General features: G+C 33.8%; 2 protein-coding genes across 7 annotated transcripts; one reads left to right on the forward strand and one right to left on the reverse strand.

The window, feature by feature from the left end:
* Positions 1-6,521: 6,521 nt before the first annotated feature.
* Positions 6,522-12,169, forward strand: LOC133285959 (ribonuclease 3-like protein 1). Of its 6 annotated transcripts, none has more exons than XR_009748071.1 (5): positions 6,522-6,754; positions 6,839-7,055; positions 9,479-9,590; positions 10,557-11,271; positions 11,471-11,747. XR_009748071.1 is itself a non-coding variant. In XM_061483287.1 (5 exons), the coding sequence occupies exons 1-5, from the start codon at positions 6,659-6,661 to the stop codon at positions 11,851-11,853; spliced, it is 792 nt and encodes a 263-aa protein (XP_061339271.1). In that variant the 5' UTR covers positions 6,522-6,658; the 3' UTR covers positions 11,854-12,169. The 6 variants fall into 6 exon arrangements, 4 of the variants coding, with proteins under 4 accessions (XP_061339271.1, XP_061339276.1, XP_061339289.1 ...); XR_009748072.1 differs by having other exon boundaries at positions 11,607-11,625; XM_061483287.1 differs by having other exon boundaries at positions 10,557-10,676; positions 11,607-12,169.
* Positions 12,170-14,482: 2,313 nt separating this feature from the next.
* Positions 14,483-17,913, reverse strand: LOC133285950 (probable receptor-like protein kinase At1g80640). The gene is made up of 10 exons (XM_061483275.1): positions 17,618-17,913; positions 16,880-17,050; positions 16,518-16,759; positions 16,289-16,421; positions 16,123-16,186; positions 15,940-16,036; positions 15,756-15,855; positions 14,999-15,117; positions 14,831-14,920; positions 14,483-14,745 (listed from the first exon to the last, which is right to left on the reverse strand). Exons 1-10 carry the CDS (start codon positions 17,745-17,747, stop codon positions 14,593-14,595), a joined length of 1,299 nt encoding a protein of 432 aa, XP_061339259.1. The 5' UTR covers positions 17,748-17,913; the 3' UTR covers positions 14,483-14,592.
* Positions 17,914-23,607: the final 5,694 nt, after the last annotated feature.

Consider the following 23,607-nt stretch of genomic DNA (forward strand, 5'->3'; position numbering starts at 1 on the left):
AAAAACCAAATATTTTTTTCAAAAACTAAATTATTTTATAAAAATATAAATAGCTTTAACTTTTGTAAAAATTACTTTTAAAATAAGGAAGTGATAAAAATTACTTTTTTTTAAAGTTGAAACAAACGACCTCTTAGTTTAGTTACTTAGCTTAAGAGTTCTGTATATAAGCCTTTGAGGCTTCATTGAATATTACTTTTGCTATTTTTTTTTTTTTTTTTGATAACATATTACTTTTGCTATTTTACATTTTCAATCAGAAATGTCAATTCATAAGATTCATCTCTGCTGTAATCAGAAATGTCAATTCATAAGATTCATCTCGCTGCAACTACGTTTTCAGCAGAAGGAAGATTCAATTTCACCAAAGAAATGTCGTTTCAAAATTAAAGGCTGAGGTGTCAGAACGAAAAATTAATACAAACGGGTTCTAACTTTAAGAATGAGACGAAGATTATTCGTCCATGTTCTTACGTTAAGGTTGGTACACTCTAACCAAATACTGTGAAAAAAGCGTGGCTCCAAATTTTGTTATAAGATCTGCCTAAATTTTTATCTTCTATGTCACATTTTGAGGTTCGTAGCCAATATTTTCGTTTTACAATTGAAAAAAAAAATCTTTAATTAATTTGACTGTTTTATAGAAGTTAAATTTTTGCTATGTTATAGTATTTTAGCATTTATGCACAACTTTATTAATATGGCCAATATCAGGCGGTTAGTTTTGTACAATAGCGCACAGGCACAGAAAATATTGTTTGGCACTTTGGCCCCACAACCCTAACAATATCTCTCATATTAATATTCTTCGTATTATAGAAAATAATTTTATATTTTATACATAGATAAAAGTTTCACTACCTTTCACATATGTATTATGTCACCTCATATAAATATTAATTAGTATTATAAATAATGCAATTATTATTATTTTGATAATTAGTTTTAAATTCATTTAATAAAATAATAATTAACACAATAAATAATTCTTAGATGTGATTTTAGGAACATTTACAAATTTAGAAGCGGTTAAACTTATTATTATAATTACTATTTGATAAAAAAAATTATTTTGGCGAAGAGATTCAAACATTGGTTAAATTATTAAGGTCATTTGCAAAAAAAAAACTTTCAAATTAATGTCTTTTTTTATATCAATTTATCGATCTCGTGCTATTTCATATATTTTGTAACAATTAGGAAACATTTCATAGTTATTACTTATTACTATGAGCTTTATTAATTTCATGCAATAGAATATAAATTCGTTTATTTTATAGACGCAATCATGTGTGGGACTCATCCACTTATATAAAAAAAAATAACACAAAAATTGATGTATGTGTAGAGAGAAAAATACTCTCCAACAATATAAGAGTATATTTTTTCTATTATTATTTCTCGAATTTTGTAAAATATTTATTAAAATCAATGATTATACAAAATAATATATAAGAAATAATGCTTTTAAATTTATAAGAATATCAAAAATAGTATTTGAGAATGATTTATTGTATTAATTATTAAATAATTATTATTATTTATGATACTAATTAACATTTATATTTAAAGTGATACAACGGACGATTAGGATCGTATACAAATATTTATCAACTTGTTCCGATCTAGGATAATAAGCTCATGAGCTTAGTCTTACTTCACCGTCGAGAAACGAAAGAAGACAGGTTCATCTTCAAAGTATTTTTTCCTTTCAATATTTTTCTATCGGGGCTCTGTAAAACTCACTAGGATACGCAGTATTATTAAATCAGACAAAGCAACAAGCAATAAAATCAAAAACAGATAAACCACCTAAACTATAACACGATAATTTCGAATGATTACAGAATTCATGAAATAACATTATATCAGTAAAATAAAATTAATTTGATAATTTTTTAAATGAACCTGACATAGACGTTTAGCAATATGTGAATTCTTTCCCTGAAAAACAAAATAATAATAATAATATTATTATTATTATATTTTTGTTGATGAAAATAAAATAATTATTTTATATTTGTGAAAATTCCAAAAATAGCACTTAAAAATTATTTACCGTAATAATAATAATTTGATTAAAAAATTAAATATTAAAAAAATAATCATAATTACATTATTTATGATTTTAATTATTATATAACAATTATTATTTATAATATTAATTAATAAGTACATTGAGTAAGACAATAAAATTTGAGAAAAACGGCTATAACCCTCGCATCTGTTACGAACCCCTGTTAGTTGTGCAAAGTGCATAAACAATATACACAATTTGTGTTGCGTTATATTGATAAATTATTTTTATTAGAACTTTACGCGGAATAAAGCTGAAGCATATCGTATATCAAGTTGCTGTTTTCCTTGTTTGTATTCATCATGTACAAGGCTTTAAATACATCAGAAACAACAAACCTAAAGCTGTAACGCTTAACAACCAAAGGCTAGATAAGCTAGAAAATCTGAACTACTTCTAAAACTAAATACAAATTTAAACTATTGCTAACAACTCGAGCTAACAAACCGAACAGAAAGAACCATAGTTGATGAGGGACGCGGACAGCTTGGCAAACCAGTTCCGTGGAGACTGGCGTAAACCATAGAGAGATTTACGGAGGTGGCAGACTTGATGTGGAGAAGTAGCATGGAAACCTTGTGGAAGACGCATGTAGACTTCATCATGGAGATCACCATGCAGGAAAGCATTATTAACGTCTAGTTGATGTATGTCCCAATTCTTTGCAACTGCGACTGAAAGGAAGGTACAGACACTTACCATTTTGGTAACAGGTGCAAAAGTTTCAGTAAAATCTTCACCATCTACCTGATGATTGCCAGCAACCACAAGGCGAGCTTTGAACCGTTCAACTGTGCCATCGGATTTATGTTTTATCCGGTAAATCCATTTACAGGGAATAGCATGTTTTCCGGAAGGCAGAGAAGTAAGGGACCATGTATTATTATCTCGAAGTGCCTGAATTTCATCTTGCATTGCTTTACACCATCGCGGATCCGTGACGGCTTGTTTATAGGAGGAGGGTTCAATATCCGTAGACAAGGCTGCTAAGAAATTAAGATGTTTGGAAGTAAAAGGTGAATAAGAAAGAAAATTTTGAATAGGGTACCTTACACCAGAAGAAGCTGAAGGAGTAGTTGACTTGGAATGATGTATATGTGTTTGAATATGATTGCATTGATAATCATCCAGATACTTTGGACGACGACGACTTCGAGGAGGACGCTGGTTGGCAGGTTGCTGTAAGTCACCGTCGGCAATGATAAGAGGTGAACTAGAATCTACAGGTGAAGTTGTGTGTTGGATGTCATCATTGGTGACCGTAAGTTGGTGGGGTAGGCTGGAGTCTGCAGTTGAGGGTTGAGGAGAGTCAGAACTCCCCCTGTCGTTGGAGGAGAGTGTTGGTTGGATTGGTGGAATAGGAGATGATGGAGGAAGGGAAGAAGCTTCTGTATTTTCTGGGAAGGCTGTGTTTGCTGCGGTGGGTAGGAGAACAGGTGGAAGTTGTATGACAGGATGAGGAATTGTTGGACGTGGTGAGGAGTCTGTATCAAAGGGAAAAATGGATTCCTGAAAGGAAACATCACGGGATACAAAAATGCGATTCGTAGCAAGACACATTAATCTCCAACCTTTCTTTCCATAAGGATAACCAAGCATAACACACCTTAAGGATCTTGCAGCAAATTTATCTGTGGGTTTAGGACGAATAGAGGCATAGCATAAACAACCAAACGTACGTAGGTGCTCATAGGATGGTGGACGTTCATGAAGTAGTTCATAAGGTGTACGTCCCTGAAGAATTTTTGTTGGAGTTCTGTTAAGGAGATGCGCAGCAGTAAGAATGCATTCACCCCAAAATTGTATAGGTAAATTTGCTTGGAAGCGAAGCGCACGAGCCACATTAAGAATGGTGTGATGCTTTCGTTCCACACGTCCATTTTGTTGAGGAGTGTCAATGCATGATGTTTGATGAATAATACCAAGTGTGGAGTATAGATTGCGCATGGAATGAGACAGGAATTCAGTGCCGTTATCAGTTCTAAACACTTGGACCGTCTTGCCAAATTGTGTTGTTACCATTGCGAAAAATCGAGTGAGTATAGTTTTGGTTTCAGATTTCTCAGCCATAAGGTAAACCCATGTAGTTCTACTAAAATCATCAACCAATGTAACAAAATAATGGGCACCAGTGACTGTGGACATGCTATACGGACCCCATATATCACAATGAACCAGTTGAAAACAATCAGTTGATTTATTACTGCTTAAAGGAAATGGGCAACGAGTCATTTTTGCTCGTGAACATACATCACAAATAGCAACCTTATTCTTGCTAATACTTGAGAAATTACAAGGAAGAAAAGTAAGAACATCATAAGATGGATGACCCAGACGTTTGTGCCACAAAGCCGGATCAACATGAGTTGTGAAAGCTTGACGTTTAGGCGGGTGAAACACATATACACCATTAACCAAGCTACCCAATCCAATCAGCGTCTTCTGAATGGGGTCCTGCAAGAAACAAGTAGAAGCATTGAAGGTGATAGTAGCTTGAGAAGATTTTAATAAATGGGATACAGAAAGTAAATTGCAAGTGAGGTTAGGAACAAGAAGAACGTTTGTTAATGTTATTTCGGGAGAAAGAAAAACAGTGCCTTCTTGAAGTGCAACAGTAGTCGACCCATCTGGTAAACCAACCGGTGATGGAGCGATGGGATGGAGATCATGAAGCAATGTTTGGTTACCTGTCATATGTTGAGAAGCTCCGCTATCAATTAACCAAGAAGATAGAGAAGTATTACCAGTTAAGTTTTGAGGATCAGGTTTGTCAATAAGAGATAAAAGTTTCTACACAACATCGGGAGTCAAAGGAGCTGGAGACGTCGCAGCATGTGCACTTGAGGGGGTTGGCAGAATTCCTGGCAGTAATGCAGCATGAGCTGCTGCTGAATGAGTGCGGTTTCGAAAGCGATCCTTGTTGGAAGATTTGGGAGGAAAACCATGAAGAAAAAAACATTTGGAGATGTCATGGTTGGCTTTGCCACAATGGGTGCAAACACGGGTTGGAAGAGCTGCCCTTGCTGGTTGAGAAGGCAGTGGCTTAGTTTGGAGAGCATATCCTACAGCATCCACTCGGTCAGGTGAGGCTCGGATAATAGATTTGTGTGTTTCCTCTTGAGTTACCATAGAGTAAATTCGGTTGAGATTGGGCATAGGATTTGTGTTTAGAATTTGAGAACGGATGATACCAAAAGTGGCTTCATCAAGGCCCATGAGAAACTGATAGGTTTGATCATTGGTCACAATGGTATTGAGAAGTTTGGTAGCTGGACAATGTGTACCGTTTGGGCAGGGGTCAGATGTATAATGTTCCTCGAGTTCATCCCATATGGCTCGAAGACGGATATAATAGTTACTGATAGAAGAGCCTTGCTGTCTGATGGAAGGAAGCTGACTTTTTAATTGGTAAATACGAGGGATGTTGGCAACAGCATACCTTTCTTTGAGATCATCCCATAGTTGCTTGGCAGTAGAAAAATATTTGATAAAGGGACGAAGTTGGGGATCAATCGTATTGTGAATCCATCCTGAGATCATGGAATTGCACATACGCCAAGCATGGGCTTCATCTGATGCAGCTTCGGTTGGAGCTTCAATAGTCCCCATCACGAAACCGAGTTTATTTTTGGCATCCAGGGAATTTTTCATAGACCTGCTCCATGTCTCATAATTAGATTCACCCTTTAGTAGGATGTTGATGAGAAGAACACCTGGGCTATCAGCAGAAGAGAGGTAGAAAGGAGAACGAGGATCAGTTGTTTTTATAGTTTGGACAGTGCCAAACGGTAGTGGAATAGGAGTGGATGGGGGAGTGTGAAAAGGAGGATCAATGTTTTCTGTGTTGGACATGATGACAGAAACGAAAAATGGAAAAACTAAATAAAGAGGAGGAAGAAGAATATAAGGGACCTAGATCGTTCCTTCTGATACCATATTAGAACTTTACGCGGAATAAAGCTGAAGCATATCGTATATCAAGTTGCTGTTTTCCTTGTTTGTATTCATCATGTACAAGGCTTTAAATACATCAAAAACAACAAACCTAAAGCTGTAACGCTTAACAACCAAAGGCTAGATAAGCTAGAAAATCTGAACTACTTCTAAAACTAAATACAAATTTAAACTATTGCTAACAACTCGAGCTAACAAACCGAACAGAAAGATACAAACAATCTATTAGCCTATATTGTTTGTTACAATTTTAAATCTGCATTATATTAATTAAGGGAAAAATATTTATCTTTTTAAATGACACAACTTATATTCTTTCACTCTCACAAAGAGGTGGGATCCACATCTTTATATTTTTTTGTCAACTCTGTCTCCTTCTTTATCTATCTCTTTTTTTATCTTAAAATAACACAATTTTACATTCTTTAAAATAACAGAGTCTTCTCGTTAATTAATTGCTAAATATAGATAGTCCATAGGCTTAGAACATACTCGTGCTTCTCGTAGGTTCACTCGTTTGTTTTGGTTTTCGATCCCTCAACACTTGGTATTTGGTGTCAGGGCCAATACAAACACGAGTCCTCTTCCTCTGTACTCTGTTTATTGCATCTGACAAGACAAACAAATATGGACAACAAAAGCTCCCACCCAACAAAAGAAGTTGTTAATCTCAAACAGCTTCCTCCAATCGATCCATTTCGAGTCATGAACTTCTCATCCAAGGTAATAAATTTCCATTTTTTTCACAATTGGGTATGTGCAAATTTCGCTTCTTTTTAATGGGTCGGAATCCTCCTTAATTTGCAGGGTAAGTGGAACAATTATAGGAAAAGAGCTGCTGCTAAATTCTTAAAGCCGAGCCCCAATCAAGGAATGAAGGTGGTTGATTCTGATGAAGGCATCGTTAAAAATCCCACTTCGGGAAGCTTTGTCGTTGAGGACGAATCTTCAACTTCATCTAACAAAACCAATGAGATCTGTGGGAACAAAACCTCTCCGACTCACACAGACTCTGCACATGAAGGTACGGAACATTTTCGTTTAGTCTAAGATTTCTGTTTCCTTTTATTTTCCTTTGGTACACATCTAGACACCCCTCCTATTTTGGAAAATGAATGTGATCCGAGTCATTTTCCTTATTTACATATGAATCAAACTTCTTGTGAGTACTTTATATTTTCCTCATTCACAAGGTTCAAAAGGTATGACCTTGGCATATTGAGGGGGCTTATGGGTGCATTTGATAAAGGAGAAAAAAAAAAGATTGCCCGAAATCATTATTACTAAGAATATACGAGGAGGAGTGAATTTTGAGTAACGTGACCAAAAAATTGTTTGGTAGACAAAAGTATTATTAAGAATATTGGTTCAAGTTTATTGATTTTATATTTGATTAATTGTTAAATATTATTGTGAATGTCAAATTTTCTCCATGTCCGGGATTCCAAGGTATTGTTGGGTGTCATTTTACTATATAATTTGTTCACAAATCAAAATTCCAGAGAAATTTCTAGAAAGATTTTCAAAAACCTTATACCAAACATGAGAAAATAGAACTCCTAATACCAGTTTTCTAGGAATCCAAAAAAAAAAATTTTCGAAGGTATTGTTCGGTGTCATTTTACTATATAATTTGTTCACAAATCAGAATCCCATATCCTCCCTTTCACCCCGGATTGATTGAATCATCAAAAATTTGGAGCGTGAAGTGTAATTAGATCGATTTTTTTATTTTTATTTTTGGGGGTATCCAGATTATTATTATATATATTATGTTTATTATATAAATTTAAAATAATTTATGGTTGGTTAAAAATCAGATTCCTAGAAAGATTTTCAAAACCTTATACCAAATGTGAGAAAATAGAATTCCTAATACCAGTTTTACAGGAATCCAAAAAAAAAAATCAATGTACCAAATACCCCCTAAATGACTAATGTAGCACGTTTATCGCTGTTAGGGACCATATAACTACATTTACTTCCTAAATGCCATAATTAAATGTGCAGGATTGGACTATGATTATAAGTTTTCCAATATTGCATATATCATATATGGTTCCTAGCATAAAATTTTTGCAGCAAAAAAAAAAAAAAAAAAAAGGAGACATGTTTGTTCAGTAAATATCCACATTAAAAAAAAAAAAAAGAATTAATTTTTGGGCTTGAAAGTAAATTTCACTGGGTGTGAGGATTGAGTCATTATATTGGCCTAGTGTTGAGTCTGCAGTGCCAATAAGATGTATATAGGGATTTGTATTTGAACTAAAATGCTGGACTCATTAGAAAGGTTGGGCATGTGCTGTTTGCCTTGTATGGGCAGAGGGATGACTCGTATATTGTGTTCAGGAGGGATTAGGTAAGCACTACTTCATGTGGGAATTTATTCTCCATTCCCCAATTTGCCTGATGATTAAGGATGGATTAGCTAACAATATATATTATGAGCATTTGGTAGAATGAAATGGTTCAGTCTTTTTTGAATACAAAGCCATTTGAATTTGTTTCTTTTGAGTTAAAATACTTGGAACTTTTAATCCTGTACAACATTTGCTCAAAGACACGTGAAGGCAAATCATCATGCTCTATGTTTACCTTTGATTGGCTTTTGACGGTAAAGGTTCATTCCCTTTTTCTTTTCTTTTCTTTTTCTCTCTTTCTTCTTCTTCTTTTTTTTTTTTTTTTTTTTTTTTTTTTTTTTTTTTTTTGAGGAGTAGAAACATTGATGATGATAAATTGATAATATAGTATTAAAAAGGGAGATAACTACGACAACTATTTCATTTTATTTTATTTCATTTTAATTCTTCGACTTTTATTTTGGTTTGTTAATCCTGGTACAAGTTTGTACTAAATAAAAAAGTTAAGAGGTTTTTTTTTTGTTGATCTTATACTAAAATTTGAAAATCATAAAATAAATGATAAAAGATAATAATAAAATTTAGTGAAAACTAATCAAATGAATTCTTCAAAAATATAAATTATATTTGCAAAATTCTCATAAAAAATTAAAATTAACTAACCCAGCAACATTTATTTTTCTTTTCTAAAATGATGTGGTTTTGAATTCTCCATCGTATAATGGTGCAATGAGATTAAATATTCATCCTTTTCCTGAATATAATCAAATTATATTTCAATTTTCAAATATCAGTTTTTTAAAATAAAAAGATTTTTCCATTTCTCTAAATGTAAATAAAATTGTATCCATAATATTAATATATTTATTTTTCTATAAATTTTGATTGTATTTTCACCATTGTCGTTTGAATATGCTAGGTGTTCAAGTTTTACTTGGAGAACCTTTGGATGAATTTAATTCATCATAAACTTTTTTTTGTTTTGGACTTAATTTATTCTCTTTTGGTGGAAGACATATCTTCCCCCTTAGTTCTACTTCTTAAAAAGTTATTTTTTCTATTAAAAATGTTACTCCTTTGATTTTAGGTATGAAGAAAGGATCTGCTAGGTCAAATTTGTACGAGACTTGTGCTGCAAACCATTGGAAGCCCCCAATATTTGAATGTTACAAAGAGGAAGGCCCAAGTCATCAAAGAATGTATGTATACTGGCTACGTTATATTTGATAAGTACATGCGCTCCTACAGAATAATTATATGTTGTGGTGTTTAAATAGTACTTGTACACAAATGAGTGCTTCCAATTATGAACAACTGACAAATTGTTTGCTTATAATGATGAAAATTCCTGGAAGTCTATGTAACATAGGCCACATTTTGTGTGTTGGCAGCTGCAAGGTCAGATAAATCAAAATTCATATAAATCAAATACACTAAAAAAAACCACTCCCCGTTAAACCGAACTAGTGAGTGTTTGGTGGAGGAAATCCTTGTACACAGCCTTACCCTTGTATAATTGCAAAGAGGCTATTTCCTGTATTCGAACTCGTGACCTTTCAGTCATGAAGGAATAGTTTTACCAGTGCTCCGGTTCACTCCCTTTTATAAATCAAATACACTACAACATCAACATCAACGACACCTTTATCCCAAATCAAATACACTAACGGTGAAAATTTAATTTTGGTATGCCCCAGCAGGTTCTATTAAAAGGAAAGTAACTTTTCTCTGTTACGTAATCTAGAACTACTATCCCATTATACAATACGGGGTATATAAATAATTGTCATTTTCTATGCTGATTTCTCAGTTGTACATTTCAAGTCAAGATGTAATGCCGTGCAGATTTATTTCTGTTCATTCTTGCTTGCAAGATTTTTTGGCATTGCATGCTGGTATCCAGCTGATATTTACTATGCATGCTGTGTTTCCCAGCAGCTATTGCAAAATTTGTATCGATCCAATCTTTCTTTGCCATGAAAGTTGTTCAATTGCTTAACAAGGCAACATGCAAGATTTGAATAAACTCAAAACAAGTGGCCTTTGTGATTGTAAATGCATGATATTTTTAATCTATTTTGCTGCCTCTGTTTGTCACTTAGAATGAAATTAAAGGAATTCTGATCATAAAATTAACTTTTTGTTTTCTTGATGTTTTTTCACAGGTTCACCTTCAAGGTTATTATTGAGCTAGAAGAAGCATCAAGAAACATTATAGAGTGCTATGGTGCCCCTCAACGAAAAAAGAAAACAGCAGCTGACCATGCAGCCGAGGGAGCATTGTGGTATTTAAAGTATTTAGGTTGTGTTATGAAGAACCAATAAAAAAATTATTTATTCGATATCATCAATGTAAAGAATCTTGAGATACACCACCCCAAAAGCTAGCTCAAAGGGTGAGAGTGCCCAAGGCCTTATATAAACTCCATATTAGTTGCACATACAACCAATGTGTGACTATATATCTCAACACGCCCCCTCACACAAGAGCTCATTGGGCTTGAAGAGTGGACAATGTAATAGGCCCAGCCTACTACCTGTGCTAAGAAACGCCACAAGAGAAAGTGGGGGCGGCGAGGCTCTGATACCATGTAAAGAACCTTGGGATACACCACCCCAAAAGTTAGCTCAAAGGGTGGGAGTGCCCAAGGCTTTATATAAACTCCATATTAGTTGCACATACAACTAACGTGGGACTATATATCTCAACAATCAACAGCCAAAGATTCCACTGCAACCAAATATATTTCATTCCTCAATAATGCTCTCTAGACTTGGTTGCCAATGTTCAAAAGACCACATTTTCTTAAAAGGGCCTCTTAACCCATTTCCGGTCATATCTTGTATCCTCTTCCTGGTTGGTGTATTGCTATAACTAAGGTCAGTGTTGCTTGAAGATGTTCTTGTTTCTCTTGTCATATCAGTAACATTTGCTTTAGTCAGAACTCCATTAAGCAGGCTCCCAAAGCAATCATCATATGATAAACCAGCGTTCTTATCACTAACATTTAGACTCAAATATCTTACATCCGATCTGGTTTCTGATTTCTTGCTCTTATTATTTGAATGTTGCTTGTAGTTATTAGATTGCTTTGTAATGCTTTTATTCCTGAAGAGAAAACAAGTGGAGATCATACCATCATCTTCCTCAGCTTTGCCGGATTGTAAGTTTCTAATTCCATCAACTGAAGAACTCATTGTAATTTCGCGAGCAGGAGAAGGAGAATGCCTTGGAGAAAGCCTTTGAAGCTTTCTTATTGTTCCCATTGGTACTACATAAAACTTTTGTCCAAGCATGAGCACTGTGTCTGGTTCAACAATTGCCCATGGTTGCTGGAATACATGTGGATACGCGACACAGCATTTTGGGTTGCGGCACATAATCTCGGCTGCAGTCACAGGTCTGTCATGGAGCTCAACGTGACCACCAGGATGGACAATCCGGAGAAGAATGTTCTTTGAATTATTAGTACAAATCCAGCTTGAAAATGACATGGTTTCTCTGTATCTTGGATGCACAGGGCAGGGTGGGGGAGATAGAAATGGGAACAAACTGTGGTAAACTCATTGGGAAGATTCAAAGAGTATATAATAAAACACAAGACGCGCTGTTTACCTTGTCATCATCGAATGTGTAATCTTTGTCTTAAATGATAATGATCTCATTCATTGATTCTATCGTTACTATTGTTTCCCATCGAGGCATGCTAGATTGAATTTGTATTATGCATTTATTTTCCTTGTTTTCATTCTCGACAATCCATTTGTCTCCTACTGAAAAGACATTTCATAATCTACAATTTTTTCGCCATGAAACTAGGAATTTTCATACCCCAAGTAAATGATCTAGTCTTACCTTTACAGAGACCTTTCAATCAAAAAGAAATAGTTTTATCACTGTTCCGGTTCATCCTCTTTGTTAAATTCAATTAAAAAATCACTTCCCGTTAAACTCGAGTAGTTAGTGTAGGGTGAAGATAATTTTTGTACGCAACTTATCCTTGCATGTGTCCTGTATTCGAACTCATTACCTTTTAGTCATAAAAGAACAACTTTACCATTGCTCCAATTTGTTCTCTTAAAAATCACTCCAATTAAATTCAACTAACAAATGTAGGGTGAGGATAATCTTTCTAAGCAACCTTACCCTTACAAATAATTGAAAAGTTACTTACTTTATACGACTTAAAATGGATCTAATTAGGATATCTGTGGTACTGTTTTGGCTGAAGTGTACATTGGACAGAGATTGTCTGAAATGGTCATGAAATACATACTTTTGTAACTGCCATCCTAATATGCAACAAAATTGCTTACTTCAGCTAAGTAAACAATTTTGTTTGTTGGGAAGTGACTAATTTTATTTAGATTCTTACGAAGATGGTCGGAGGAATTTTCCATCTTCAGTGTGTACGTATTAGATGGGAAAGGGATTTTCAACCTGAAAAGGATGCATTCCCCCGTGTAAGTTGAACCAAACCAATGATAAAACATCCGGGGTTTATTTATGGTAGTCAGCGTTCAAAATTGTGAGTTTCGAGAAATTCTGCAGATACATAAAAAAAACAAAGTTGAGGAATACATATATAATATTTCTGTTTTCTAGCCCATTTTTGTTGTTTTCCTTAAGTTTGACTTGAAAACAAATTTACATGCCCTGTCCTTAGTAGATTGTTGTTAGTCAAAATGTCAAATTGGCTGCCTTTTTAATACCCAAGTCGGCAATTCTAACTCCTGTCTAATCAAAACACAGAAATAGAGCAGAAGCAATTTCCATGAGAAAAATGTTGAGACAGACAGTTTGTGTGATTGGTGATCAATTACATCTCTCCTAATGACAACCACAAAATTTATAACTCGCATATAGATTCTTTTTAATCGATAACATGCTTATAAATCCAATAACTATTGGATTGAATCATACACAGTTGAGCTTGCTAGTGGATTGTGCCATATTTTGCTTGTGGGATGTCTGCTTGGTTCGCGGGATGTTTTGCTGAGATGCTTGGGCTGAAATTGATGTTTTGGAGTAGCTTGGAGAGACTTGTAGGAATACTTACAAGATACTCTCACACTCAAGTTAATAAATGTTCAAGTTAATAAATGTTCAAGTATTGATGTGAAAATGATCATGTTTGGGCTTAATGCCTCTTCATTTATAGCATATGAATGTCCTTGTGCCGTCTTAATATGACGGTGTTCATTTTTATTGACAGAGAGTGATAATCTTCACAGACTACTCATTGGGCGAGATGCTTATAGATGTAGCGAGGTGCGTGTCCTCAAGCCATTGGTTCTCATGGGAGTAGTGGTGCTCTGAGCAACTAATGTTGTAGCTGATGTTGTGAGCAACTGATGTCGTAGTAGCCGATCTCGTGTGTCAAATGGTTGCAGAATTGTCAAGATACGTGAGATAGTCGCGTTTCCTTCCTTATTAATAAATAGTTTTTGAACCTTTTGGGTCTTTCAATGGTTGAGGCTAAAATCCCACATGGGATAGATCGAGAACAATGCTCAATTTTTTAGGAAATTTTAAAATTAATTTAGCTCATTTGGTTTTGTTTATGATTGAATAATTACTATGCTACTTTCGTCACCTTTTTTTTTTTCATTTTCAGTCATAAACTCAGGGTAATCAAAGGACGTAAGTAATAGATAATTTTTTTGGTTATATCAGTTATATGTCCTCTTATGGTCACAAATCAGCATTAAGAAAAAGATTGTGATTGCTAGTTAGTCACAACAATATCGAGATTTTCAACTTCTGTTGGGCCATATGATATCCAATTATATGATAATGTACCTGTAAACTTCGAACCACCACAAATAAAGTATAAGATAAGCTTGAACATGATTTTTCTCATTTAAATGTCAGGAAAGAACACATAACAGAAGTCATGGTTCATTAGAAGTATATATATATATATAGTTAGTTTTTTTTTATATATAAATTAATGATTTGTATATATATGGCAAACTGACAAAAGCATCTTTCAGCTAGACAGCCACCAATCCAACCTCAGTGTGTCCTCATAGCTTGTAAAGATGACAACATTATCATTATTTACAATTAAAACAAACAATAACCTAATCATAATCATGCAAGTTACATATAAGGCACAAAAGAAAGACCATCTGGAAAAGGATGACAACAATTATATATTCCTCTTTGCAATAATATGAAAACACAATTTTCTGAAATCAGTTTAAGTTCTCTGAGCGAACTGGTTCTGTAGCTCTGAGTGACCCTCCAAGCTCAACTGGTACCAAAGGGATGAGGGAATGCAGGACATCTGTTATTAGTGGCCTATAACTTGGTTCTGGTTGCACACAAAGTACAGCCACAGCAGCAACCTGTTGAATTTTAACATGAACTTAGGATGTAGTATTTATCACTAAGCATGAAAACAAGTGCTTACAGTGCTTCTATTCAATGAACCTGATATAAATGCTTCAAATCCATTGTGTTTCTGATAAAAGGATCCAGAATACTTGGAAGCTTCGTTCTGTCAGTTAGCTGAGGCATGGCCTGCAAGTTGAAAGTTTTAACCCACTCGGATTTCTCCATTAACAACAAGCTTTAATGAAGCTATGAAAGCAAACATACCCATGAAACGAGGGATTGATATTGGTTTGAGGACATGTTCTCCATGGGTTTTCTTCCGGTTAGAAGTTCTAGAAGCACAACCCCAAAAGCATAGACATCGCTCTTATCAGTTAGTTTACCTGAAAAGCTTACTATTGTTATATTTTGTTTTGAAGGGGGAAAAAAAAAGATCTAAGTTCCATTGATTCTACTCAGTTAGATTGATATAGAAACTTAATTTATCCTACTTGGTGCAGTCAGCAACATGAATCAATTGACATTATTAGGATCTACAAAGTCTTTTTTTAATGGTTTCTCCTAAAGTTTTCTTAGGTCTCCCTTCCTCCTCTACCCCTTTTAGTTGGACTATCTTCCTTTATAATACAGTAAAATTATAATTTACTAAAAATTAATAAGAAAATGGAATACATCCTTTTTCTTTCTCAATTTCCACAAGGGGGAAAAAAAGAGATTCCTCCCCAAATAAATATAATCCTATTCACCAATCAGCATTTAGGACAATCTAAATTTAAGAACTTAATTAATATAGAAATGTAACTTGATAGATACAGGAAAAGATTGATATAGAAACTTAGGAAGAAAATATTTTCAAACGAAAAGTGAAGTAATCAAACCGGAGGAGCAGTGAAGTACCTCAACAGAAGGTTGAAGGGTACACGGAATATGTTTCAAAGGAGCAAGAAATGACCAAACAGTGTAACAACTAACAAGTACTATGTTTTTTTGTCTTTTTAGAATAATAAGTATTCTTGGATACCATGTGATATGTACTCAGGTGCCACATATCCCAAAGTTCCCGACATCTTCATGTTCTTGTGTTGCACCCCAGAAGATATAGCAAGTCCAAAATCTGATAGCTGAATCACAAAACTCAGTGAAGGGGTTAAGTTTAAGTAACTAATTGACAACATGTAACATTAATAGGTCATGTACGATCTAACCTTGGCATTAAAGTTAGAATCCAGAAGAACATTAGAAGATTTTAGGTCTCTATGAACCACAGGAGGATTGCAGTGCTCGTGGAGATATTCTAATGCTCTGGCAAACGAAATATGTATCCATCATCATAGATAAGACAAGGGCTACTAAATTAGTTTTTAGCACAAAATGCATCCTAAACTCACCTGGCAACATCAACTGCAATTCTTAAACGGAGATACCAACTTAAAGATGATCTGATATTAGGCCCTACAAAATTTTAATACAAATGAACAACATATGATCCTTAAGTTCCAAATATACGATATTTTTCTCACTTTTCCGAGTCAAAATTAATGAAAAAAAATGTACCATGCAATTGAGTTTCCAGGGATCCATTCTCCATCAATTCATAAACAAGAAACCTCGATTCACCATGAATACAATAACCCAGAAGTTTTATGATATTCTGATGCCGTATCTTGCTCAACCAACTCACCTCATTCTGAAATTCAATACAGTAATTAAAGGCAAATTCAGTAAAGGGAAATATGGGATCCCAGGAAATACACACTCAAATCTAAATCTAAAGGACCGTCACCTCAAATTCTCTATCAGCATCACTATCTGCTTTCTTCACAGCTACCTCAAAATGTTCATCAAAACGAGCTCTGTAAACAATTCTAGAACCAGTCTCTCCCATAATATTACTTTTGCAAAAGTTGTTCGTTGCAGACTCTAACAACTGAAAGTCGAAAATAGCAACTGAACTGTTCTTATCTGCCATCTTTGAGTAGTTAAGTTTAGCATTAACAGAACTTAAGGCTTCCCCTTTTGCAACCTCTGCAAGTTGAATAAATAAATGAATGAGAGATGGAGAAGGAACTTTCTGTGCATGCATTACTCTGTACAAAAACAAATAGAAGACCCAAATAAATATTTCACTAAAGAAAATTGTCACACCCATGATTCCTTGGCTTTTACTACTTGAGCTCCATAAGTTTTTATGTCGACAGAACCAGACATATGATAAGAATAGGAAGGTTCCACCAAGAAAAGAAGAACAAACAATCAGTGCTACCAGAATTCTCTTATTCAAGTTCTGGTGGTGAACTATTCTAACAACCTGCATTCCTGTTTCAACATAAGACAATACTGCAACTCATTAAGCAGCATATACTGAATTTATAAAAGGAATTCACATCAAATAAAATGCTGATGGGGGGATTACAACTTATGAAATTAAATCTAATATGAACAAGTAGGAAGGGAGATCTCTCAGGTTAGAAGTAGTAACATGTTAATGTCGATTAAGTAAACAAATCTGAGGAAACAATCTTGTTTCATCAGAATTTATGACTAGCAATGAAGGGTTTATGATTTTTCAGTGACTCGAACATCAAACAATGCAAAATTTTACTATCCTTTAATTGCAAGATTGAATTTTTCAGAAACCAAAGCTGTAGATGTCAAGAAAATGGTCACTCCCGTCATAATTCAAGGAGAAACTCGTGATGAGAGATAACAAAAAAAAAGTACAAACAGTGAGTTTTCGTTGTTTGGGGATTCAAGTTCACAACTTTTTAGTGTTTGAGCAAATGCTAACTCATAAAAACGCACTATCAAACATGGAGCGATCAGAAATTAGACTTAAGGTAAAAAAAAAAAAAAAAATCAATTGAGTACATGTTTTTAGAGTACCTGGAGATTCAGCTTGTGCATTTGCAGAATATTGAGAAACAGAAATGGGGGATGCAGTGTGAAGAATTGCTGATGAAAGAGAAATGCTTAGAAACCAAATGGGCAACAGGAACAGAACAAGAAGATTCATTTCGGGTGTCCTTATTCAAGGAGAATGAAACAGAGTGAGTGAGTGAGTGGAATAACTTGTCAAGAGAAGCTTCTTTCTTTCCTTGTTCAATTTTGAAACGATTTTTGGCAGTAATCCCTTCTACATAAATCGACAAAGGTTCTTTCAAGGAAACCGAGAAAGCACTTTTTAATCCATTTGATTTGATAATTGATGAACGATGATGAGTAGGTTTATGAGCATACAAGAGAGAGAGAATATGTAACATGAAATCACGTGGCAGTTATCCAAAGGTGAGAGAGTTCAAAAGTTATTGGGACACACAAGGTTTGTGAGATGTGGATAGTGGAGACAGATACTTGGGGGGACCTCACTGCCCTCCATCTCCATGTTCATGTTCATGTGGGTCATCACCATCATTCATGCTAACCCAAAAACATTAATGTTAAGGTGCTTTGCCCCTTTGCCTTTGCTCACCTTTGAAACATAAAAGGCCTAAAGCTCCAAGCTTTTTCTTTAGCCATTTACCTCTTCTTTTTTCTCAAATAATAGACTTGTCTTCTAACTCATTCACGGTCCCTTTGTTTGTGAATTTATGTAAGGGTGCATATTTTCTTAGGTTGTAGGATAGTAGGAGAGAAAAAAAGTAGAGATAAATTAAATGTGGGTCCCACATTTTAAATTAAAAAAGAAAAGAAAAATTAATTGGCACGGAAAACAAATTTGTGTAGAAAAAAATTCTTATCTCATGTAGATGGAGATAATGATTTCCCTTTATGTAATTAGAGTGGCCTTTATTAATGACGCCTTAATGAGTGATTGGATATCTTCATATTTTCAGTGTTCACTTAATTAATATGTATTTTTTTCTGGAATTACTGCATATAAGTTATTTCCAGTAAGTCTAATACAACGTCATTTTGAAACAGAAATTATGGTATTTTTTGTAATTTTAATTTATTTCAGAATTATTATAGTCTTTATAATTATAATTTTTTAATTTAAAAACGACGTCGTTTTTAAAAAGTAAATGCAAATAATTTATCTGCACTAACTGCAGAAATATTTTTCTGATTAGGGTTTGCTTTTCTGCAGTTGCTACAGATAAGTTATCTGCAATAAACTCAATACGATATCGTTTTAAGACGAAAATCATAATATTTTTATAATTTTAATTCATATATGCAGATGGATTATTCAATTTGAAAGAGAGTGGAACGTTTATTATTTCTATTATTATTATTATTTAATAGTTGAAACTCGAAACCGTACTCAGAAAATAATTGTTAGCACGATTGATCAATTATGAGGATAACAACATTAAAAAAAGTGGGCATGTACTGCATCTGGGTGACCCGGACAGCGTTAGCTAACATTAGATTGTCGAAATGTCACTTGTAATTTTCAAAAAAAACAACCCAACCCACCGATGAAGGAAAGGGAAATGGAAAACAAAAGAGAACTTCCAAAAAAGAAAGAAAAAAAGAAAAAAAAAAGGGAAAACAAACAAAGAAATAAAGAATGGAAAGGAAATAAAATTAGAAAGATAGCCATAACTATAGTCATGTAATTCATATTGGTGTATAATGTCTTTTGTCTGGGAACAAGGATGATACGGTGGGGTGAAATTTGCGGGACGTGTGACAAGATCACAGTTGTCACGTGAACTCTTTTATATGTAAACCATCAAATGAAAAGGGAGAGCAAATTAAAAATAGAAAAATAATAATAAAAACAAAAACTTAGACACACAATAACCAAATTGGCAATTTGAGATTCATTTTGTGCCTTTTGTACGTATGCTTGTGTTTTTCTGGTGGGTACATGCTTATGTTGATCTTTATTATATTTAATTTATTCGTAGTCAACTTTTGCTACTGCCTTAAATATCCCGTTAACTGTTCACCCGTGAAATATGACTGTTTAGGAAATTCTAAAATATGGATGAATTTATGAAGACATTGACAGATAAAAAATAAATAACCACTCAATATGATTTACTTAATATAATTTAACGAGGGAGAATATTCTTACTATTAAAATTTTTCACTATCAACTTACTACCAATCTAATCATCATTAAATTTAAGAGAGAGAATGCTAAAAAGTTTATGAAGAGAGAGAAAATACTAATCCAGTAGTGATTAGATAGGTAGTAAGTTGATAGTAAAAAATTTTGATAGTAAGAATATCTCTCATCTAATTTAATTATGTTGAAGAGTTTAAATTTATTCACTGTTACTTTGGAGATTCTTGTATTATCATTTTCTGATTTATTAACATATGTTAAGTGTGCAAATGATTGTCACATCACTAAATATCTTTGATAATCTTAATTATTTTTTAAGAAATGCATCTATTTTAATGATATATCAATCGTGGAGAAAAAAATATTGGTAATGTGTCAAATCTAAACTCTTGCTCTGTAGGCAGTGATTATATAGTCAAACTAATTTAATATGTTGTCAATGCATATAATGTAGGAGTTTTCAAGTGGAAAATTCAACTTATTCTCTTGAAATTTGGGTCATAGATAAATCCTTGAATTTTAAAAAGTGCAACACAATCCTCTGAGATTTTCTAAATATGCAATTTGATCGTTCTATTATATATTTTAATTACTTAAAACGGGAAAGTATTAAATAATTTTTAATTCTCAATATAATAAATGTTTTATATTTCATTTAATATTTTTTATTTTCTTAACCGAAGCAACTAGATACCAAATTCCTTTTCGATATGTTAAACTCGGATAAATTTTTGGTATCACTGTTATATCTAAGTGGGTACAACTTTTTTCCACTTTTGGAAAAAAGTGCAATATGGCGGAAAAAATAAATTTGAAAAAATTTGAAAAGTGTTAAATTTTTTTCTAAAAGTAGAAAAAAAATTGTACCCACTTGGGTACAACAGTTGTACCAAAGATTTATCCGTGAAACTCGTGATTGAATATTAATGAAAAATATATTTTTATATTTACCAATATAGATATATATAAGAAAAAATATTTCTCAAGCAGCTTGAAATAAGTTTATTTTTGGCCACCTCAAAACTACGTCGTTTTATTTATTTCTTTATATTAATTGATTCACCTTTGAATGGTTATGATTCTCTTTTTCTCTCTCTTCTTTTATCACTATTGATCCATCTTTATACGGTTATGATTTAGTAGTCGGAGATAAAGTTATCTCAAGCAACTTGAGAAACGATAAGCTCATATATATATATATATATATACAACTCAATAATTATTTGATTCGTAATGATTTTTTTTTTTTGGTGGGTATTCGATTATCAAATAATTTTACGTAATATGTTTATAAAAAAAAAAATACGTAATATGAGTAATATCTATTTCCATATATTGTCCCACCCTCTTTAATGTCACATTTTTTCGGTGATTTAATGATAACGTGCGTTCATTTGTTCATTTACATAGTCCGGTACACTAGGTTTCACATATGGAAGTGTAGGATTATTTCGGCTTGTACGCGGGATAATTAAGAATTGGGCTTGTGTTGGTAGAGACAGCACATGTTGGTAGGCCCATTGAATCCAATATTTGTTCATTGCACCCAACTCCCAGTGAATAGGTACTCAATTCAATCCATGCAATTATTGGGCAAAAAAAATTGCATTGAGTCAGCAATTTATGCAGTTGCTGGAAAAAACTTTTGGTATGATAGAGGCGAAAATGTTATTATAATTATGTATTATCAATAATAAATAATTATAATATTTAAATTATATTTTTTTCTATTTTTTTTCTTTTTCCAAAAGCCATGTGAGCGGATGTGTGCACTCCCCCATTAGTCGGTCACATCTAGAGGTGTTAACAGGCCGAACTGAACCGAGTTGAATTTTAGTCTTAAAAGATTAAATCTGTGTTTAAATGTGTCAGTTTAGCTTAGTCTGTTACCTGTTATAAATATAATCATTGGCCAGTGGCCTGCCTTATTTATAAAAAATAAGAGCTTTATTTAGCCTATTAGCATGTTAAAAAAAAAATTATCCAAACAGAATATACGATCAACAACACTGATAATTTCACAAAAATTCATAAATTCAATGTATATCCAAATAGCATAATATAGAACAAAATTATTCAAATATCTGTTTAACTAATAAAATAAGGTGAAGAGAGAGCAGACTATTATAAGTAGTATAAAAATATATGAAATAAAAAAATAAATTAGTATACTAAACCAGCCTGAGATGCTCTAGGCCAGACTTTTGAATTAGAGTTAGAGGCTTTTTTATTAAACAGGCTTTTATAAAAATTCAAGCCTATCAATCAATTTTAGACACATAAGGGTTGTTTGGAGCACCTGATAAAAAAGATAGTATAGAATAACTTATCATATCCTACTTTTATCTCTTGTTTGGTGAGTTAATACTTAATAGGATATTATTAGCCTATCCTATTGTCTCATTTTATCCTATCCAATACATAGCTTGGTTATGATTCAACAGGATAGGATACCAATATTCATACTCAACATATTCTCACGCTACCCAATATATTTATATTTATTGTATTATATTTTGTTTTTTCTTTCTCCTTTCTCCTTTCTACACAATTTTATCATATTGTTAATCAGGTGTTCATTAAATACAGGACATGATATAGGCTTATCAGCCCTATATCATATCCTACCCTTATCCTATCATTTACACCAACCAAGCCCTAAATATAAACATTCACGAGTCGAGACAAAAAAGATCTTGATTAGTTTAGCAGCCTTAGTTGCATCCAATATTCTATACAAGTTTACAATTGCATTTTTTGAAGCCTCGAGAAGTGGTTAAGACTCAACTTTATCAAATTGGCACGTAAAACCAGGTAGCCCTTGCTTCAATTAATTCACCACCTAGCTATTCTGCTGAGAAGCAGTCAACCACTTCAAGTTTTGATAATGGTTATTGTGTGTCGTTCTGAGAGAGCATGGTTGATGCCACATCCCAATCCTCATCTATTGAAAGGTGTAATTCTTGCCGCCCATGCTCATGATCTTATCTCTCTGTAATTACAGCTAGCGTCTTTAAATGCAACACACTGCTTTTAAGTCTTCTACGTGATAATGATGAAGATTCATAAATAGTTTTATAAATAGATTTAGTAGAGACTAAAATAGTAGATGGTGTGAAAACATGAAATCCTTAAAGTGTCATATATATATATATATGGAGACACTTTGTAGTTGGACAATATTGTTAATTAAAGCCGAGAAAGAGAGAATGACCACATGAGAAGCATGCAGTGAAGAAATGAAAGAGAACATAGTACTCATAACTCTGCTAACACTTCTTTTGCTCTCACAGTCTCTTGCAGAAACAAGAACACCTTCTCATCACCAACACAGACAACAAGGCAAAGAAGAAGAATTGAGAAGACCTAGAAGAAGCAGAAGCAGAGGCAGAGGGAGTGGAGGAAGAAGGAAAAGAGGATCTTCATGCGACCCATTTTACCTATATTTATTTGGAACCTGTGGCCAATGGCCTTTCCCTACCTCTCCTTCACCAAACAACCCATTTGATCAAACACCAACACAATACTCTCCACCACCATTAATTCTCCCTCCACCACTACTACCAAGTCCACCACCATTAGTTCCGTCGCCACCTCCACCTTCTCCACCACCAACTCCGCCATTAGTTCCATCGCCACCTCCACCTTCCCCTCCACCACCCCCTCCAATAGTTCCATCGCCACCTCCACCTTCTCCTACAGTTATTCCACCACCTTTGATAATTCCACCACCAATTCCAGAGGTCCTTTCTCCTCCAGAACCAGATATACCACAAACACCGATGTTTCCATGGCCACAGACACCAGACATCATCACTCTTCCACCACCAGCACCGCCACTTGTCCCGATGTT

This window comes from Gastrolobium bilobum, unplaced genomic scaffold (assembly GCF_033153095.1).
Source record: "Gastrolobium bilobum isolate Gb01-03AN ecotype WA unplaced genomic scaffold, APGP_CSIRO_Gbil_v1 utg38290, whole genome shotgun sequence".
NCBI classification, from domain to species: Eukaryota; Viridiplantae; Streptophyta; class Magnoliopsida; order Fabales; family Fabaceae; genus Gastrolobium; species Gastrolobium bilobum.

Excerpts from the sequence above, each read along its gene's own strand:
- LOC133285950 (XM_061483275.1), bottom strand. The coding sequence starts at position 17,747 with ATGAATCTTCTTGTTCTGTTCCTGTTGCCCATTTGGTTTCTAAGCATT. Across the intron at positions 16,037-16,122 it reads ATTGCAGTTGATGTTGCCAG|AGCATTAGAATATCTCCACG; the intron begins GTGAGTTTAGGA and ends TTCGTTTGCCAG. Across the intron at positions 15,118-15,755 it reads ACCTGAGTACATATCACATG|GTAAACTAACTGATAAGAGC; the intron begins GTATCCAAGAAT and ends TAAGCTTTTCAG.
- LOC133285959 (XM_061483287.1), top strand. The coding sequence starts at position 6,659 with ATGGACAACAAAAGCTCCCACCCAACAAAAGAAGTTGTTAATCTCAAA. Across the intron at positions 6,755-6,838 it reads TCATGAACTTCTCATCCAAG|GGTAAGTGGAACAATTATAG; the intron begins GTAATAAATTTC and ends CTTAATTTGCAG. Across the intron at positions 9,591-10,556 it reads GGCCCAAGTCATCAAAGAAT|GTTCACCTTCAAGGTTATTA; the intron begins GTATGTATACTG and ends GTTTTTTCACAG.